This window comes from Vipera berus (assembly GCF_964194415.1).
Source record: "Vipera berus genome assembly, chromosome: 1".
Taxonomy (NCBI): Eukaryota; Metazoa; Chordata; class Lepidosauria; order Squamata; family Viperidae; genus Vipera; species Vipera berus.
This window is the reverse complement of record NC_138202.1, coordinates 275276968-275293040: the sequence shown is the minus strand read 5'-3', so window position 1 is coordinate 275293040 and position 16073 is coordinate 275276968. Positions and strand designations below refer to the sequence as shown.

Below are 16073 nucleotides of genomic sequence, written 5' to 3'. Positions count from 1 at the left end.
GGAAGGGTCAATGAAAAACTGGAATATCAATAAGACTGCAGATTAAAAAAAATACTTATTCCTCTTTAGGTACCATTTGGCGGTGGTGACTCTACCAAAAATTAAGCAATATGTAAACAGGGTAAACACCTATAGGCAGAAATGGAGAACTTTATTTTAGAGATGACCATTAAGTTGCTAACAATTCATGTAATACTTGGGGTTGATCAGATTGCTGCAATACAGTGTTCCTATAAGCATAATACAGCTAATGTCTAGCAAAAACGGAAGAAGAATCCTTTCTTTCACTGCAGTTATTTCAGTTTCCTACCTGTAGTTTTGCAGTTATATGCCTATCTCAAATATTAAAAGGGGTTTGGAATAAGGATCAGTGTGAAAGTTCTTTAGAAAACTATGTTAAGAGCATGACATGGAAAAAAGGAAGCGAGGTACCAGAAAGCAGTAGTTCTAGAGAAGAGAATTTTCTACCCTATACAGTAGATTATAGAAATATATGAGCTGAGCCCATTCAGTTGCTCTCTTTCATCTTAAACCAGCGATAGGCTGGCCACTTTCAGGTCTTTTGACTTTCTAAGTCAACAAATCTACCTTTCAACCAGTAGGTAGCAGCAAAGAATTAAGATGTTTATATTTCTTGGCTGTTTCTTCTTGGCATTTTAGCATATATATGCATTTCAGTTGCATGAAAAGACAAGCACAAAAGACAAACTGCATGTGGCAACTTGTAGAACCTATGCTTTCACTTGTTATGTTCCGGAGCATTCAGGAAACCAAGGAAGCATAGTCAATATCAGGGACGTTTGTTTTGCTCATTGGCCAGATGACTGCTTGATCAACCCATTTACAAACTAAGAAGAAAAAAAGTTTCAGACACCCAAGAATCTAAGCCCCAGTACAGTCAATAGTTGACTAAAGGATGAACAAAAAGATCAGCTACCAGCAGAAGGGGATGATCCCAAGGAAAGTGGCAGAATCAGTTGTAATGGCAAGATTGCTAATGAAGAGCATGTCATGTCAGGCCACCTCCTCGTCACTTCCATGAAATAGCTTGATGCAAAATGTTAGAAAAAATTTTCAAGCACGAAAACTTAAGCCATGGTTAAAACCGAAGAAAAACACTGGCATACGGACAGAGGCATGTGAAGATGTGTTTGGGCAGCCCTTGCACCACATCAAGGAGGGAACTAGAAAGTACAATATTTGCTCTACACCACAGCTAAATAGTCAAATGCTGATTTCTGACAGTTGTGGCATTGCTTTTTAATTGTACTAATAAGATGGCTCCCAGTCCTTGTGATTGGGGAGGCTATTATAATTCCTACATTTCAAAAAGGAGCCAAAGATGACCTTGGTTATTAGAGATCAATCAGAGCAGAGCAGGAAAGGACCTCAAAGTTCTTCTAGGCCAGGGGTGTCAAACTCAATTTCATTGAGGGCCGCATCAGCATTGCAGTTGCCCTCAGGGGGCCGGGTGGGTATGGCCAGGGTGGGCGTGGCCTACTGGGTGGGCGTGGCTAGAGTGCGTATGGCCTACTGGGTGGGCATGGCCAGCTCTACAATGTTTGCATCAAGGGTGCCTATGGGGGCCTGGGCAGGAGTGGGACAGATCTGAGGGTCTCTGGCAGAAGGAGGGTCTCTGGGCCAGGGCCAAGGCAGTGGGGGCCGTTCCCTCACTGTTTCCAGGATGGCTTCGCGGGCCGCATGAAACCACTTTGTGGGCCTGATCCGTCCCCCGGGCCTTGTGTTTGACATGTCTGTTCTAGTCCAAGCAAGAGACCCTATACCATTTCAGACAAGTGGCTGTCCAGTCTCTTCTTAAAACCTCTCTTCTCAAAACTTCTGAAGGCAAGATGTTCCATTGATTAATTTTCCTCACGGTTAGGAAGTTTCTCCTTAATTCCAAGTTGCTTCTCTCCTTGATTAGTTTCCATCCATTGTTTCTTGTCTTGCCTTCTAGCGCTTTGGAAAATAAGTTGACCCCCTTATTCTTTGTGGCAGCCCCTCAAATCCTGGAATACTGCTATCATGTCACCCCTGGTCCTTCTTTTCTCTGGACTGGCCATTCCTGAATCCTGCAACCGTTCTTTGTATGTTTTTGTCTCCCCGGTCTTTAATCATCTTAGTTGCTCTTCTTTGCACTTTTTCCAAAGTCTCAACATCTTTTTTGGTAATGTGGTGACCAAAACTGGATGCAGTATTCTAGGTGTGGCCTTTCCAAGGATTTATAAAGCGGTATTAATACTTCACGTGATTTTGATTCTATTTACATATAGATGGATTCTATTTATAGATATACGTATAAGTTGCTGAGTGTTGTAAGTAAATTCTGTGCCATATTTATATTGGAAATGCAGGTGGTCCTCACTTAATGACCACTCATTCAGTGACTGTTCAAGCTTACAGCAATGCTGAGCAATTAGTCCATATGACTGGTCCTTGTAATTATGCCAGTCATAACTTCTCTGCAGTCATGTAACCATGATCTGGACACTTGGCACCCTGCTCACAGCATTAAAGCATTCTGCAGTCACATGCTCATCATTTGCATCTTTCTTTGTCCTCACTTAACAATGGGACAGAATTCACTTAATGACAGCAATTGGAAATGCGAGAATTTCTGTTGCAAAGCAGCACAGTCATGCGACATGATGCTTTACAACCACATCGCTTAGCAACAGAAATTCTGGTCCCAATTACCATAAATAAATGAGGACTACCCATAAGGAATGCCCTTACTCTGAATGGTTAAAGAATGACAGAAGGTTTGATGCTTTCATTGATTACTTCTCTTTATTTGCATGTGATCATCAGTATCTTACTATCTTGACTTTATCATACCCTGTTCGAAATCTGTTTGGATTGGGGTGTGCTACAAAAGTTTTGAAATGAATTATAGAAATGCTTTAACTTTTGTATAAAATACCTTCACCCAGAGTTTAGATGCCATGGTTGTCATCTACTTAAGTTGGCCGAGAAGAGCATCCCAGTAGTGTTGCATGTTCATGGTGAAATGTTACTAACAGAAACCTCAATTGGTGGTAGAAAGGGATTCAAATCTTTTGCCCAGTATTGCAATGAGGAGCGCTTGCAAATAAACTTGCTTGGTCAGATTTATTCTTTGAAGGCTCAAGAGATAGAATGCATGCTAACTACAATATGTTGGAAGGTGGGAGGGGACAAAGTTAAATCAACATTTTTTTATGTTCCATACTGAACAACAAATTCCTTATTTCTGATCTTGAGGCACTGGCAAATTTGCATTTTGCCCTGCTTAGCCTGACCAGTTGTTCTCCATGCAATAGAGGAGTTTAGTTTTACAGAAAAGATTTAGAATAATTTCTTGACACTGGGGTGTGGGGAAAAAAACACGAAAGGAAATGAGAATCATTTGTATCTTGTTTTACGTATCTAAATATAGGCTGTGCTCTTTCTTTTAAGTGTTTCCTTTCTCATTAAAGGAAATACATAAGCTGAGAAGGAACTACATTTATAGAAAAGAAGAAACAGGTGCAGTAAGTAAAGCTGTCTTTAGATTGTTGAAAAAGATAGTATAAAAATACATTTTCTTTCTAGGTCTGGTTTGCTTTTGCTTAATTTTCCTTTGGTCTATGTTTTAAGATTTAGAAAATCAGTTTTTTCCTGGGGACATTTTGTTGCCATTCTTCTATTTCCTGCCAGATCTGGTGGGATCAGATGGAACCATCAGAGAGACTAAGTCTTTCCTTATTATAAGCTATCCTTCTGAGATTGCAGGATTATTTCCGTGGATGGTCTCCCTCAAATGGCCTTCTAGAAATTGGTAAAGACTTAGTTCTTTTGAAGGCCATAGTGGACTGATTGAGTGATTAGGGTGACATTAACCTAATCTGTTCTTGTAATTTGTTATTCATTTAACATATCATTGTTATTTTGTGTGGGTTTTCTAATTTATATTATCTATATCTATCTTCTCGGTCACTGATTAACAGACTGAGGTGGGCATAAACCATCATATAAATATGAAATAAATTTACCACTGAATCACTTATGGCAGATGAGGCTGGATGTAAACTGTTTAAATAGAATTGGAGTAATGTTTTATATCAGTGGGGGCCACATTTTTACTTCAGTTGCTTACCGTCCATGCTTGTATGCTTAGCGTTTTTTAAAAGCTAGTTGGGCTATTAACAATATTAACAATATCAATAGCAACAAGATCAAGAAATATGATCTCATAGTATTAGAATTTCTTGCATTAGAAAAAACTACTTTAAAAATGCCATGCCCTTTTTTCTTCTTAACCTCCTAATTGTTAAAAGATGCAGTCTTTTTGTGACTAGTTGCAGCTCTATATTTAAAAGTAATCTCTATATTTATGTGTAATCTGAGAAGTAAGTATAGTTGTCTAGGCTTTAGAGATATCTACCTGACTAGCAATATGAGGTACACCTTTATCTGCAACTGATAAGCCTGAATTCCTTTATCTTCCTATGGAACCTAATTGTGTGTCTGGTAACTTCTGGTATTTGTGTACAGCTGCTTTCTCATTGTAATTTGGCCAGAAGTAACCTAAGATTAAGGGACGTGGTGGCTCAGTGGGTTAGGACGCTGAGCTTGTCGATCAGAAGATGGCAGTTTGACGGGTCGAATCCCGAGTGCCGCATAGTAGAGTGAGTGCCTGTTACTCGTCCCAGCTTCTGCCAACCTAACAGTTCGAAAGCATGTAAAAATGCAAGTAGAAAAATAGGGACCACTACGGTGGGAAGGTAACAGCGTTCCGTGCGCCTTTGGCGTCTAGTCATGCCGGCCACATGACCACGGAGACGTCCTCGGACAAGCGCTGGCTCTTCGGCTTTGAAACGGAGATGAGCACCTCCCCCTAGAGTTGGAAACAACTAGCACGCATGTGTGGGGGAACCTTTACCTTTACCTTTAACCTAAGATTAATTACTATTGTTAAGCTGTTAAGCAGGGGTGTCAAACTCGCAAGGTCACGTGATGTGTCGTGACATATTGCAACTCTTCCCCCATTGCCGGAGCTGGGGTGAGCACGTTTTCAGCATGCATGACGCATCCGACCTGTGGGCCAGCAGTTTGAGACCCCTGAGTTAAAGAAATCACATGTGGTTGAAGCGTTATCTCTCTTTTAACTTCAGCAATCCTCTTAGCGCAGGGTGAACATGATGTCTTAACTTTTCTCGTTATTATAATCTAGCTTTCTTCCTGTGCTTCCTTAAAGGTTTCCTCGAGGAGGCAGCAGGTTAGCGAGAGGCTGAATGAATGGGCGGTCTTCAGCGAGAAGAACAAAGATCTTTGTGAATGGTTGACACAAATGGAGAGTAAAGTTTCCCAGAATGGAGATATCCTCATTGAAGAAATGATTGAAAAACTCAAAAAGGTACAGGGGCTTCTGCTTTACTATTGCGGACCATTCCATAAATATTCTTAATTCATCAGAACTGCAGTGTGCTACATCCCAGGAAGCTGTTCAGTAAAATCTTGGATATGATTCTGTATGGCCTTTCATAATCCAGTGCTCTTAAAACATGTTAGAAAGGACATGTGGACTGAACAGTCTGGTATTTATACTTGAGTGTCACTAATTTGACTAAACCGAACAATTTGCAAACTTTGGGGCATTTTATTTTCCTGTTGTCTACATATGTTAGATTATTATCTCCTATAAACACCTTCAGAATTATAGAAAAGGGACATCATGTTTAGATATTATTTAGACATAACCTTCCCAGATAAGAGCAACTAAGCCGCCCTTTGTTGCTCTAAGCAAGAAGATTTTCTTTAAGATGCTCAGTGGTTTTTTTTAATGTTCTTCTATCATTCAGGATTACCAAGAGGAAATTGCAGTTGCCCAAGAGAATAAAATGCAGCTTCAGGAAATGGGAGAGCGGCTTGCTAAAGCAAGCCATGAAAGCAAAGCTCAGGAGATTGAGTATAAACTTGGCAAGGTCAATGACAGGTGGCAACATCTATTAGATCTCATTGCAGCCAGGTACGTATGTATGTATACATGCATGTGTTTAATGGTACTTCTGATCCTGGAGGATTGCAAGTGGGATATAACCACACATGCTAACAAAAAAAAAGAAAAACAAAACAAAACAGCCTTTCATGTTAAGACCCTGTCAAAAAGAAAGATTTACAGATGAAATGCCTACTGAGATGATACTTTAGCATCTACAGGTAGTCCTCAACTTACATCAGTTCATTTAGTGACCATTTAAAGTTATAATGACACAAAAAAGTGACTTATAACCATTTTTCACGCTTACGACCTTTGCAGCATCCCCATGGTCAAGTGATCAAAATTCAGATGCTTAACAACTACAGTGATTCACTTAACCACTGTAGCAAGAAAGCTCTTAAAATGGAGCAAGACTCACTTAAGAAATGTCCCACTTAGCAACAGAAATTTTGGGCTCAATTGTAGTTGTAAGTCAAGGACTACCTGTACAATATCTTACATTTGCAGAATGCCCTACCTTTCATCACTAGAACAGGATCAATCCTTTATTCTGCTACCGTCAGAAGAATAACACCACTTGCACATCAGAAGCTTCTACTGCATGTTATCTGTTTTTCCATTGGTACTTAACTATTTGGTTCCATTTAATTATTTTGTAATTTTCTGTGATTCATTGGTACCTACTATTTTGTTGTGACAGCATAAACCTCTTCTATAAAAAGTTTTCATGTCAAGTTTGGCTACAAGTATCAATTCAAATAGATTCATTAAAGCAAGAATTGTTATTTTTTGTAGCACTAGATAGTTCCTCAGGATGTGGGTTTTCAAGCAAATAAGAGCATGAAGATAGAAAATCTAAAAGTAGTAGCAACAGTATTGAGACAACATGTTTTTATCAGTCATGACCGAAAGTAAAATTATACTTAAGATCACATTTATAGTTTTCCATTTTTCAGCCATTTAGAACTATAATGGAAAGCCTTCAGTATAAATAAATAAATATTAACTTTTTCTTCAAAAAGTTAGCACTTTTTCCTCAGAAAGTTAAGAGCAGTTAAATTTAAATACAGTATATGTAAGTCTACTATTGTAGTATGGTTTTATTAAATAAATACTAAAATTAACTTGTTTAAAGTTTATTGATATGAAAAAACAATATACATGATTGAATGTTATTTTTACTCTACTGTTTCCCTTTACTTTTGTACCTTGTGTCAAAGTTCAGTTATTTTAGATCACAGGTGTCAAACTCGATCACGTCACGTGACATATCGTGAAGTATAATGACATTTTTTGCCTTTGGGGAGCTGGGATGGGTGTGGCCTGCAGGTCATTAGTTTGAGACCCCTGTTTTAGATGGTTCAAAAATCCCTTTCCTTGCTACTTTAAATGCCTCTGGTGATGCCTGCTAACAGTGGAGAGATGTATACAAATTATAAAATAGGAACAGGAAATCCATGTAGCACCCAGCAAAAGAACAAACCAAACAAATACTTCACTTTTTATTTGATTACACCAGCCAGCCACACTTTTTTCCTGGACTGCCTTTTTGGACAGTATATTCCACAGCTGCTCAGAATTTACAGTGAACGCTTTTTGTACCCTTCCCCTCCTCCATTCACGGCCTACATTCCTGAAGATCACCCTGGCACATGTTGATGAATGTAAGTTTTATTTAGAAACATGACCACTTGTCACACAGCTTAGTCTCATGTTACCAGGCAGTGGCTTACCAACTTTTGTTTGGAGGGTGAGCACTGTTTGCAGGGTTTCTGTGAAGTACACAGTTTCTAGTAACAATTGGATTGAATGCTCTTAATTATCATACTGGGAAAATTAATGCTGGTACTGGTGGATTTACATGCCCTGAAAATGGCAGATGATCACTCTGTGGATTCAGATCTTCCTGACTGCAATTGTGATGTGTCAAGGCAAGCAAAGTTTGTTTGAATCTTTTGTTATGCTTTGTTTTATTACTGAACTTAATAAAGGGCTCATAGTAATGAAGGGGTCTATGAAAAATAATAAGCTCCATGAAAAAGAATTCTTTTCTGCCACTTAACTGCAAGGCACCATACACAGGAAGATGTATGGAAAATGCTTTTGAATATCAGACTTTTTTCTGCTGTAAATGTGGCATGGAAAAAGGATTATTTGGGGAATGTTATATAAAAGTATTTCAAAATGTAAAAAAATAATAATGTTAAACTGAAAAAAATTGAAAAAGCATTGCAAAATTTTACTCAAGTTATTATTAGCAAACAGCTGTCTTATTTATTCATAGTTGTGACTTTATGGTGAATTATAGTGAAGTTGAGTCATAATATATCTTTTCAGTTAAAACGTATTTTAGGTTTACATATCTGGAAAAGTTTTCCACATATTTAATGAACAATAATAAAGCAATAAATTATCCATGCATGTATTTTAAACTTAAATATGTTTCCAGTACTTAATTCAAGCTAATACATTTAAAGTATTAATTTAAAGCTAAGAATATTTATCCACCGATAAAGATACTTCTAAATAATTGCAACAATGTCAATGTCACACTGTAAGACATATTTTAAAAGTTCAGCAAATCACTGAGATATTACTGTAGGTATAGATTAAGCTTGCTAAATTTAGATCTGTCATGTGCTGATTTCAATCTGCTGTTTTGGGAAGTTGGATATTTATTAACAGGAAAAGAAATTCTTTCCAGCTTCTTGAAGCAACGTAGTAGAAGACTTTACAGTCTGCTAAGAAAGTTAGCTTCCATAAATATTATTGCAGTTTTATCTCAGAGAGATCGTTTTTGCCTACAATTATTTCTTAAATTGTTTGCATGATTGTATGTCTTTTCAGTTGAAAAGGATGCATGATCTAGTAAAACTGTAGGCTTCCAAAATAATACACACTCCAAGTACAGTAATCTTTTGGCGAGAGTATGCAGGATGAGTATCTAACTAGGACTCAAAATATGTTGTTACATTAGTCAATAAAGTGTTCATTTGATGAATAAAGGACTATTGATAGTTCTGCTATGATAGGTATTTAGTTTTTCAAAACTAGACATATGCTGAAATAAATCACAAACTTTGAGACTAAGCAAAAGATAATTACAATAGGTGATTAGATTGAATTACTATGTGTGATCTCTGGGTTTTTTGCCAGAAAGAAAAGACACATTGCAGAAGTGTGCACAGAAAGAAGCATTGTTTCCCTTGTACTAATTTTGACCCAAGCATACAAAAAGGGAGGGGGAGCTTATTTTCACACACTGTCTTTATTGAACAATATTTTTGAACGATGGACCTATAATTAATTTTAATAGTATCTGCATCTATATAAAGTCTGTGATTACAAGATGCTATGGAAGAGGAGCAAATTCTGCATGACAAGTTTGAGATTGAATTGGAAATGGATTAAAAAGCGATAGTCTACAAGATGGCAAAGAAGAAGATATTACACTGGACATACAAAAGAAATTTGCAGATGACTTAAAAATTGAAAGGGATATAAAAAAAACAAAAATGAGAGTGACATGGACAATTTTCCTGTATGGGATATTCCAAACAGGCTTGTTAAAGGTTTTGAAGAATTTTATGAGAAGGGATAAAGGAAAAAAATGAAAAAAAATCAAGTTTTACATCATTATTTGAAAGGGTTAAAGATTAAGGTTGATAGAAGTAAAAGGAAGGAATATAATGTTGGTTTATTTGATCACAGTTAAACTAAATTGTTATCTCTGATAGCATTTAATAATCTTTTGCTGACATCAGGACTCAGTGGTTTATGCATTTGTTTATATTTATTATTTATTTATTTATTGATGGGATTTATATCCCGCCCTATCTCCCGAAGGACTCAGGGCGGCTAACAACAAAACATATAATAAGTACAGAAATTAAGATAAAAATAAAATTAAAATCATCTGTGCAATAAATTAAAATTAAAAACTAAAAATAAATTAAAAATTGTAAATATAATTAATTAAAATGCCTGTCAGTCCAGGTCAGCCTGGTGGAATAGGAGTGTTTTGAGGCCGCAGCGAAAGGATTGGAGATTTTGGGCCATCCGTAGCTCAGGGGGGAGCTGATTCCATAGGGCTGGCGCTCCCACAGAGAAGGCCCTCCCCCTGGGGGTCGCCAGCCGACATTGCCTAGCTGACGGTACCCTGAGGAGGCCTTCTCTTATAGATATGGGACATGGCAAAGGGCATAAGAAGAGATCATTTATTGTATTTTAAGAGAGGGTGATAAGTTACTAAACTTAAGAAGGTGTGAAGTCACTTTATAATATATTTCTTTTTCTTTACTATGTTATTATTGAGGCAGTTTCAGGAAGCTTTAAAAAGCCATAAACAGTTGAGCAGTCATAGCAGGTACAAGGGCTGGACCATTCAAATCTCAGAGGGAACGCTGAAGTGATGGACCTATTTTACCTATTCTTAGCAGACATGCATAAGTAGCATCTTACACAGATTTTATATTTGTACCAGCTGTTCAAATAGTCTGAACCCACCCAGACTGCTTAAACACGATCAGTGCCATCTCTGTACGATGCCCAGGCCTGCAACTCAACTGAAAGAGATCCAGATAATGGGTCTTCTTTAGGATCTTCTGGAGCTGCAGTCCAATTACTTTCTCAACAAACTTCCTCAAGAAGGAAAAATTGAAGAGGGGGTAGAAGTTTCCCAACACTGTTTAGTCCAACAGTGGCTTCTTGAAGATGTGACAGACCACCACCTCAAGCACAGATTGAATTCATCATCCTATCTCTTAAGGATGAACTCATGACTGCTTAAATCACCTCAATATCATCTCCTGGGAGGCCTTGATCAACTAGGGAAGGACATGCCCTCCGGGTGAGATTTAAGGTGCTGGTTCTTACCTTTAAAGCCCTACATGGCTTAGGCCCAGGATACTTGCAGGACCATCTGCTGCCGGGAACGAATTCCCATCACCCAGTACGCTCACACAGAGAAGGCCTCCTCAGGGTACCGTCAGCTAGACAATGTCGGCTTGCGACCCCCAGGGGAAGAGCCTTCTCTGTGGGAGTGCCAGCCCTGTGGAACCAGCTCCCCCCTGAGCTTCGGATGGCCCAAGATCTCCAGTCCTTTCGCCGTGGCCTCAAAACACTCCTTTTCCACCTGGCTGACCTAGACTGACAGGGATTTTAATTATATTTACAATTCTAACTCTATTCTTTAATTTATTTTAATTTATTTCAAATTTTTATTTTTAATTTACTGTACAGAGACCTTTAAGTTTTGTTGTTGTTAGCCACCCTGAGTCCCTCGGGAGATAGGGCGGGATATAAATCCCATTAATAAATAAATAAATGAATGAATGAATGAATCTAACATACAAGTGCCAAGCTGACCAATCCAAGGGCCCCTGTCCAATCCCTCAGAACTTAACAGGCACAAACTCTTCCTAGGTGTCAGACCATATGTCAGTTTTACATGTCCTGCCAAGCTGGAATGATAATAAATTCAAATTCTTTTCCAACAGACCCCCCTATCCCCCCTCCCCATTTATTTATTTATCACGTGTATATGGCCACCCATCTGACAGCAGCAATGTTGGGCAGTAATAAACTTTCAGATGGTTTTCTTACTCATCTCTTCCTAAGGACTAGGCGACCTTAAAGAAGACCGACAGATGGCATTCCAAAAATAAAATTAAAGTGGAAAATGATGGTTATTGCTACTGTGTAATCCATAATACACATTCTTCCAGTTATCAGAGTTGATCTTTGTCCTTCTTCTCCAGAGATGCTGTTGGTACAGTATCTCTTCTGTCACCGCCTTGAAATTTTCTCTGAGAATTAGGAGGGCTTGATTAAGTTTGTACACAAGAGCATACAAACTTAATCAAGGCCCATTACCAACCTCTCATCCCAAGAAGTGGCTAGGGCTTAGTCAAATTTCACACTAGAACCTAAGGATCTTTTCCAGTGCTTTCTCAAAACTAAAAAAGATCAATTAGGCATCATATATAAGAGCCTTGGTGCAGCAGTGGGCTAATGCCTCCTTAAGTAACACCAGCTGCCTGCAATTAGTGCAGGTTCGCATCCCACCAGGCTCAAGGTTGACTCAGCCTTCCATCCTTCCCAGGTAGGTAAAATGAGGACCCAGATTGTTGGGGGCAATTAAGCTGACTTTGTAATAATGCCGCTTGGGGTGTGTGTGTGTGTGTGTGTGTGTGTGTGTGTGTGTGTGTGTGAAAACCCTAATAAGCAGGCATATACATAGAATGAAGGCTACTGCTAAGCTTGTAAGCTGCCCTGAGTCTTTGGAGAAGGGCGGGATATAAATGGAATTAAAATAAATAAATTAAAATAAAAATAAATATATACTGTAAGCATGATTCAAGACCTATTTTGGTTTTGATCCTCCACCTCAGCAATTTGTCAAGTAGATTGGACTGAGATAGACAGATTGCCTGGCCCAAAGTTACCCAGTGAGTTTGCATGGCTTTGAGTAAAATAGCTCTACAGCAGACATGTCAAACCCGTGACGTCGCGAGGCGTATCAGGACTATTTTGCCATTGCCAGCAATGGGGTGGGCGAGGCTTCCGGATGACGCGTCCGGCCCGCGGGTCGTCAGTTTGACACCCCTGATTTACAGTTTCCATTCTGAGTGCAATACTTAACCACTACACCACCCTGTTTCTTCAATTCACTGGAAATATTGAAATCTGAAGAACTCATTGCTAAATGAAAATTAAAAGAAGCTTTTTCCTATTTACATGATCTAAAAGTATTTATTGTAAACAATATATTATTTAATAGTTATCAATATTATTTGCACATTTATTTATACTTTTTATGCCTGTAGATGAACATACTGGGTTATGTTACTCATATCCATTCTAAAAATCAAGACTATATCGATACTAAAAATTGCTAAAATAAATATGTATGTTAAAAAAGGCAGATATCTAGAGCTCCTGAGTAAACATGCTCATGATATTGTCTGTGTCTTTTAACAGGATGAAAAAACTGAAGGAGACTTTGGTGGCAATCCAGCAATTGGATAAGAACATGAGCATCTTGAGATCTTGGCTCGCCCATATTGAATCAGAGTTATCCAAAGCCATTGTTTATGAAACTTGTGATTCCGAGGAGATTCAAAGGAAACTAAATGAACAGCAGGTAAAACAAAAACGTGAGGTAGAAGAGCAATCAAAACAAAACAAAAAAGTCCCCCCAAATGAAATACCCACATTTCCAATTGCATAATGGTGAAGGTGATCCAAGTGTGAAGCAGGTTTGGGCGTGCTGTTTCCTGTGGTACAAGAGGGCAGTGAGGAAGATGCCCTTAAATTTCAAGGCAAGTGATGCTTTTAGCATTATTCTGGTAGAATCTTCTGCTGGCTTGACATCCAGTCAACATGGGACTGCTCACTGAGCCTGCCAACCAGAGGTAAGGCACTACCATATTATGTACAGTATGTTAGCTTCTGGTTTAATTGGCTTTTAATTATGTGGAAGTGAAATGTGAGGCACTTTTAATTGCCCTATATAGAAATGAAATCTTTGTGTTAGTATTTCACAAGTTTATAAGTCCATGAGATGAAAAAAAAAGTTGTATTTGGGAAGGCCAAATTGTTCTTCCTCCCTTTGGCTGTTTCTAAGTTGTTTTTTAAAATTATTTTCCATGCAGAGTTGAATGACTTACACAAATTTGGGTATGCTGTCGATGAATTTAAGAGAATAATCCATGAAATAAGTCTAATAAAACCTATTTCTTCATATTCAGCACAATGCTTGTATAAAATCAAAAATAATTGGCTTAAATCCCTACCCAAGAAAAAAATATTTTCCATATATACCCACTGTTTTGTTGGAGCTTATGAAAGGAATAACATGCTAATTGAGGTACTTGGTAATACATTCTTAAGCTAAGCATTTGTCAGGCGCAAAGGATAAGGACAAATACCTTAATCTGCAGTTCAAAAGATTTATTGCTCAATCCTATACAGAAGAATCTAGTCAACTAAAGTTCAGTACTGAATTGATGACAGATTAGGGGTCAACAGAATTCAAGAGGGGTTGGACTTGGATCACTTGTGGAAACATAACAACTCTTAAACTGATAAGACACTTAATTCTACCCTCCAGCTCTGCCTGCTCTGTTATAGCATTACCTCTTTCATGGGCTATGGTTAGTATTATGAATTATGGGTCTTTTATGCAATGGAGTTGGGAGGCTATATACCGTAAATAAATAAAATCCCTATTTTTGATACATTCATTTGAGTGTTCATTATTGATTTTTACTTATGCTCTCAACTATTTTACAAATAAAAAGGTAAGGTAAAGGTAAAGGTTCCCCCGCACATGCGTGCTAGTCGTATAAAGGCTTTCCATATATCTAAAAAACACATGGTTAGAGGAACAGAATTTCTTTGGCAAAAATGAAATATATTCAGCATCTGATAGAGCTAGATAGATTCCAGATAATTTGGATGATTGTACCTATAATTAGCGTAGGTTCAAGATCCAAGCGCTGCGTGATGAGCGTCACTTGCCCCAGTTCCTGCCCACCTAGCACTTCGAAAGCATGTGATTATGAGTAGATAAATAGGTACCACTTCAATGGGAAGGTAACAGCATTCCATACGCCTCGGCATATAATCGTGTTGGCCATAGATAATGTGTCTTTAGATAATGCTGGCTCCCTTGGATAAGAAATGGAGATGAGCACCACTCCCTAGAGTTGGACATGATTGGACCTTCTTATAATTTTAATTTTATGTTCTTTCTTATATTAATTTTCTGCATCCCTCTTCCTGAATAATTTTTATCTCAACCACTTATACCTTAATTCTAATATGAGCTAATATTTTAATACCATACAAGAATTTCTAGTCCAAGGGGTTCATTTTGTATTCCCCCCACCTTTGCTCATTTTTGTGTCCCAATCCTCTTCCAGCTGGGAGCTTCATTTTTCAGCTGTTTCTCTTTGGCTTAATCTCCAAGGTCATTCCTTGTCCAAGCTCTGTCAGAAGGAATTTTCTTCAACTCAGCCAGTTTTATACATAACCTGAATAACATAAATTGTTTCTATTCCTTGTGGTTTCAATCTACTAAATTTAAATGGAAATTCCCATTTATACTAAATTCCCATTTTTATCGGCAATCATATAAGAAGCTTAAATGTCATCATTTTTGGTAAGGCGATTAGGCTAATATCTTGGTGTATGTGCCTCAAAGAATTTTTGTTCAGTAAGAAATTTAATTATAATATTCTTTGGTTTATTCAACTTTGCAAGCTTGGTATTTTGAACTCTACATGCACGTACTATGTCATTTTTGGAAAAATGTAATTCTGGGAGGAAATCGTTAAGTCTTCTTACTGTGTAATCCATCAGGTTGCCATTCTCAGCCTTTCACTGATACCTCTGATAGACAGGTTGCTTCATCTGTTATGATGATTAACATCTGACACAAACATTTAATCTCCCTCTCAATCTTTTTTACACTGGAGGCATTTTTAATACTTAAGCTGTTAGTTTAATTAGCTTCTTGAGCAATGTCTTGTACTTGCCTTGAGGTCAAATAATTGATAGGTATTCAATGCAGCACTGGAGTTTAGAGATGGTTAGTTTGAAAAGGACTGTGTGAAACTGCTATTAAGGAATACTTGAAGATGTTTAACTTCTTTAGTGTTGATAGCAAAATATTTCACAAGAGAAGCAATGAATAATCATTATTTGACTTTCAGGCCCTTTTACAGAGTATCACTGCAACTTTACAACAAATGTTGATTAGAACAGGGATCCCAAGTCCCAGTCCATGGACTGGCAGTGGTTCGTGGCATGCCAGAAAATGGTCTGTGCAGATAAGCAAAGCCCCTCCCCGGGATGCAGGCAGCACACGAATCCACACCCCCTCTAGTCTGCGGGAAAAAAACCTCTCTCCATGGAACCAGTCCCTGGTTGGGGGCCGCTGGATTAGAAACAGCACTTAAATCCTCATAATAGAAAGTGTCAGCTAGACAGAATGAACATAAATTTAGCTTGAAGCTAGCAGATTAACATGCAGATTAATATTTGTAACAGAAGTCTCTGTTACAAATATAACTGAAGAAATTTATACCCGATGAAATGACTTCTG

General features: G+C 38.1%; 1 protein-coding gene across 3 annotated transcripts in view; it reads left to right on the top strand.

Annotated features, from left to right (window-relative positions):
* SYNE1 (spectrin repeat containing nuclear envelope protein 1) overlaps positions 1-16073 on the top strand; it is a gene marked incomplete at its 5' end in the record, with an annotated part of 342823 nt that overhangs the window by 279194 nt on the left and 47556 nt on the right. For 2 of the 3 annotated variants that reach the window (XM_081315102.1, XM_081315104.1), the window contains 3 exons: positions 5219-5377; positions 5823-5989; positions 12944-13106. In XM_081315102.1, coding sequence (XP_081171228.1) covers positions 5219-5377; positions 5823-5989; positions 12944-13106 — 489 coding nt within the window. Of the gene's footprint in view, positions 1-3482; positions 3513-5218; positions 5378-5822; positions 5990-12943; positions 13107-16073 lie in introns of those variants that run through there. The other variant, XM_081315103.1, reaches the window with a different exon arrangement.